The sequence below is a fragment of the Castanea sativa genome, chromosome 8, assembly GCF_040712315.1.
Source record: "Castanea sativa cultivar Marrone di Chiusa Pesio chromosome 8, ASM4071231v1".
Classification (NCBI taxonomy): Eukaryota; Viridiplantae; Streptophyta; class Magnoliopsida; order Fagales; family Fagaceae; genus Castanea; species Castanea sativa.
Window position 1 is genome coordinate 11968841 of NC_134020.1, and position 4550 is coordinate 11973390.

Sequence of the window (4550 nt, forward strand, 5' to 3'; positions counted from 1 at the left end):
CCTCTATTATTGGTTCATAGTAGTGTGGGTAAGCACCTCGTCTTGGCGTATATGCCTTGCAATCCCAAAAGAGGGTATTTACTTTATAGTACTACAAGATTGAACTTACCCGGTTAAAATAGTGTGAACAAGCACCTTGTCTTGGCGTATATGCCTCACGATCCCAAAGGAGGGTGTTTTGTTTCATGGTACTACAAGTTTAAACACTATATTGGAGATGAAATGTGGCTACACATGATTCTAGATAATGGTGTATACTAGACTAAGTGTAATATTAACCTCCCAAAGGAGCTATGTCATTATGTACTTAGAGTCCAAAGTTAATACGACATATTATTAGTATTTGATAAGAGTTATCATGATGGCACTAATAATGAGAATAGTTCTCAATCAATCATAGTATTTATAATATACTTGCTACCAAGGAATTATAGACATGACATTGGGTTGTCGTTACATATTTTATATTATAGTTTTATTAAGGTTCCATACTATATGTTTATATGCTAAATTGATAATGTCCATTTTACTTATCATATTCATGTTTGTTATTTTTAGATTTAAATCATGGCATTTTTAGCCCACTTGTTGCTATTCTTAATCAAAACAAACTGACTGGATTCAACTATGTTGACTGAAAAAGAAATTTGAACATTGTTCTAATTGTTGAAGAGCATAAGTATGTGCTTAGTCAACCTTGTTCTAACTTTCCATCATTAGATGCTCCTTTTGAGGAAAAACAGCAATACGATCGTTGGCAGAAATCTAATGAAATGGCCAAGTGCTATATCTTAGCATTGATAACGCCTTAAAATATATATTTGTTATATATTTATGTAGGCCTTATCTCCTTATTACTATGCTTAATTTGTATAATTAAGTCATGATTTGCATTAGTCCCTATTATATATAAATAAGATGCCATTCATTGTGTGTAACGTTCTACTTTCAAGAAATCATGTAAGAAATATGAGTTTACAGGAATTTGTGAGAGAAGGGAAGCCAAACTAGAATTAAGTGGAGCTAAAGGACCAGGCTTAAATGTGTAAGGAGGTGCAGCTAGAGTGCTTAGATCATCTACCATGATTGGAAGCTTCAAATAAGGAAAGAAATCAAAGAGACAGAATCTAAAAAGGAAAAATCTGATCTGAGCATGGATCAGTATTTTGGGCGTATCTATCTCCTCAAAAATCTAATTGACACAAGGCTATATGGGTTGGAACTGTAACTTAAATATCTACAATTTTTCAGTTTTGAGTTTTTCGAAATTCTCAATTTTTGAAAGCCAAAATTAACTCACAGGTTATTGCTGTAAACTTGAACGAAAATTAAAATAGTAAAAGTTTTATTTTCTTTGGACACTTTTACATTAGGGTTTTGAAGGGAGGCTTTGTAGAACAAATTTTGGTAGAGAAAACCTTGTATTTTTCTTTCTCTAATGGCAGCCTAAACTCTTTGCTAGGGCTAGGGTTTATGTTTCTTCTATACGGTATGAATATTCAATGTGATTCTTTCTAGGATTTTATCAACGACATATTTGATTGTTGAATTAGATTTCTTTTGATGTATTAGTTCTTCCATACTTTCAATAAGTTCAATCATGTTTTTCTTATTGTTTAGATGAATGTCTAAGAGTTTCAAGTAGAAATCAGATTTTAAAGTGAATGGGTTTTTCTGAAAACTTTTTTAACCGCATTATTAATCGAGGTTACCATGCGTTCTTGAATTGTTTCAGTTCAACCGAATCATAAGTTTTTAATTATATTTGAACAATCAATTATGAAATATATATTTTCTTAGATCACAAAGAATCTCGTATCGATATAGGGAAACATCCCGATGCCCTAGTATATACATTATTGATTTAAATCAATTATTATTATTATTTTTGTTAACAATCACCAAGCAAAAGTACTTTTCTTCTTCACCCAAATTGTTGTTTAATATATTGTATTTGAATTTACCTTGCTCCTTGTGGTTCGACCTCGGTACTCTGAGAATTATATTGTTACGATCTCCTGCACTTGGGAGTGAGTAAGCAATTTTGGCGCTGTTACCGGGGAGCTGCTACTTGTTCAGAGGCAATTTTGGGGTGCAATGCACAACTGGTGAAAATTCTTCTATTGGTAACTTTGTTCCATTTTTTCCCCTTATTCTGTTTTTATTTTTTCTGTTTGTTTTTATTTTATTTTATTTGATTGTATATTCATTGTTGCATGATTATTTGGGTTAGAAACGAGAGAGGTAGATTAGAAGATTTTGAAACTTACTTTAGTAATCTTTTTGACACACCTTTGCCTTCACCTTCTTCATCAATCATAAGTGATGAAACACGTAATAATCATGACGAGAATAGAAGAACTATGTATGAATTGTTGCATCCCACATAAAATTCTGTTCCTTCACGCATCATGTTTCCACCTAATGCACCACATGTAGAATTGAAACAAGTTTTATTAGCAATACTTCTTGACTTTAGGGGACAAGAAAATGAAAATCCTTATGTCCATGTTAGAGCTTTTGAAGAGGTAATTAGTAGTTTCTATGCACAAAATGTTATTGAGACTGCTAAGTTACGTTTCTTTCCTTTTTCACTTAAGGATAAGACAAGAAGTTGGCTTTACACCTTGAAACCTAGGTCTATAGGTAGTTGGGGGGAGATGGCCCAAGAGTTTTTTAAGAAACATTTTCCTCCCCACAAAGTCTAGCAAGTATAAAGAAGGATAGCTAGTTTTGTCCAAGGAGAAAATGAGACCTTATACCAAGTTTAGGAAAGGTACAAAGATCTTTTCAATTTCTACAAATCTCATGGGTATGAAAATTGGAGGTTGGTTAGCTATTTTTATGAAGGACTTACACCTAGGGACTGACAGTTTGTTCAACTCTCATGCAGAGGGGACTTTTTACAAAAAGAACCTGAAGATGCAATTGATTATCTTGATGAGATAGCTGAAAACTCAAACACATGGACTGGACCTAGCCCTATGGACTCCACTGATAGGACTAGAACTAACACTACCACTTCTAGTGGAAGTGTTTTCAAGTTGAGGGAAGATGATAACATGAGTGCAGAATTCAGCATGTTAAATAAAGAAATTGAGGCACTCAAAATGAAAGGAAGTAAGTGTATTAGTGCTACCTTCAAAGAGGACCCAATGGAGGTGTGTAAAATTTGTCATGTGATAAACCATGTAACAAATGAATGTGCATCACTTTCATCATTCTTAAATGTGCCAGAAGAACAAGTACATGCATTTAATTCATATTGGCCAAATAATTCTTCATATTCTAACAATTATAACCCAAATATGCGAAACCATCCGTATTTGAGTTATAAGAGGGACAATGTGTTGAATCCTCCTGCTCCAAGGAATTTTAATTCACCACATGCATCATCATCATCTAGACCTTCCTTGGAGGATGCACTTATTACTTTCATTCAAAGGCAAAGTGAGCAAAATCAAAAGTTTGAATCCATACTCACTAGGCTAGATGAAGAGGTAAGAGAGACCAAGAGTCATATAACTAGGCTTACAAATTCATTGAGTGGGATAGAGAGAGGGAAGCTTCCTTCCCAAACTCAACCCAATCCCATCAATCAAAATCTAAAAATTGGCTCTAAGGATAAACATGAGGAAGTAAAAGCTGTGACCATTTTGAGGAGTGGTAAAGAGATTAATAAAATTGCTCCTTTAATAACTAAGAAATCTAAGGAGACCCCAGTTGAAGAAGAGAAGGATGAAACTGAGTCACTTGGGCTTGATGACATTGAAAAATGCCTAATCCCTCCACCATTTCCACAAGCCTTAAAATTACCTAAGAAATTGGACACCACATCTGAGATATTAGAGCATTTGCATCAAATCAAGATAAATTTGTCATTATTGCATGTTATCAAGCAAGTGCCTGCATATGCCAAGGTAATTAAGGACTTATGCACCATCAAGAGAAAGCATCATGTGAAGAAGACCGCATTCCTAACAGAACAGGTAAGTACAATTATCCAACATAAGACCCCACCAAAGTATAAGGATCCAAGTTGTCCAACAATCTCTTGTATTATTGGAGATTACATCATGGAGCATGCATTGCTTGATCTTGGGGCAAGTGTTAATTTGATCCCTTTCAGTGTATATCAAAAACTTGGACTTGGTGAGTTGAAACCTACTTCAATAACTTTACAGTTGGCTACTCGCTTTGTAAGGGAGCCGAGAGGCATTGTTGAGGATGTGTTGGTGAAAATTGAACAATTTTATTATCCTGTTGATTTTATTGTTCTAGATTACCAACTTGTTTTACATCCTAATTCATATCCCTATTATTTTGGGTAGACCTTTTCTTGTCACAACTAATGCTTTAATTAATTGCGGGAATGGAAGGATGCAACTCACTTTTGGTTCCATGATTTTGGAGCTAAACATATTTCATGTGGCTAAACAACCACATAAGGATGATGACTGTGCTTAAGTGAACCTCATTGGGGCGGTGGTTCAAAAAGAGTTTAATAAGAATTGTTTTTCTAATCCTCTTCAAACTCTTCTTCATAATTC

General features: G+C 34.3%; 1 protein-coding gene across 1 annotated transcript; it reads left to right on the forward strand.

Annotated features, from left to right (window-relative positions):
• Nucleotides 1–2508: 2508 nt before the first annotated feature.
• On the forward strand, nt 2509–4331 carry LOC142605881 (uncharacterized). Its single transcript, XM_075777307.1, has 2 exons — nt 2509–2528; nt 2894–4331. Exons 1-2 carry the CDS (start codon nt 2509–2511, stop codon nt 4329–4331), a joined length of 1458 nt encoding a protein of 485 aa, XP_075633422.1.
• Nucleotides 4332–4550: the final 219 nt, after the last annotated feature.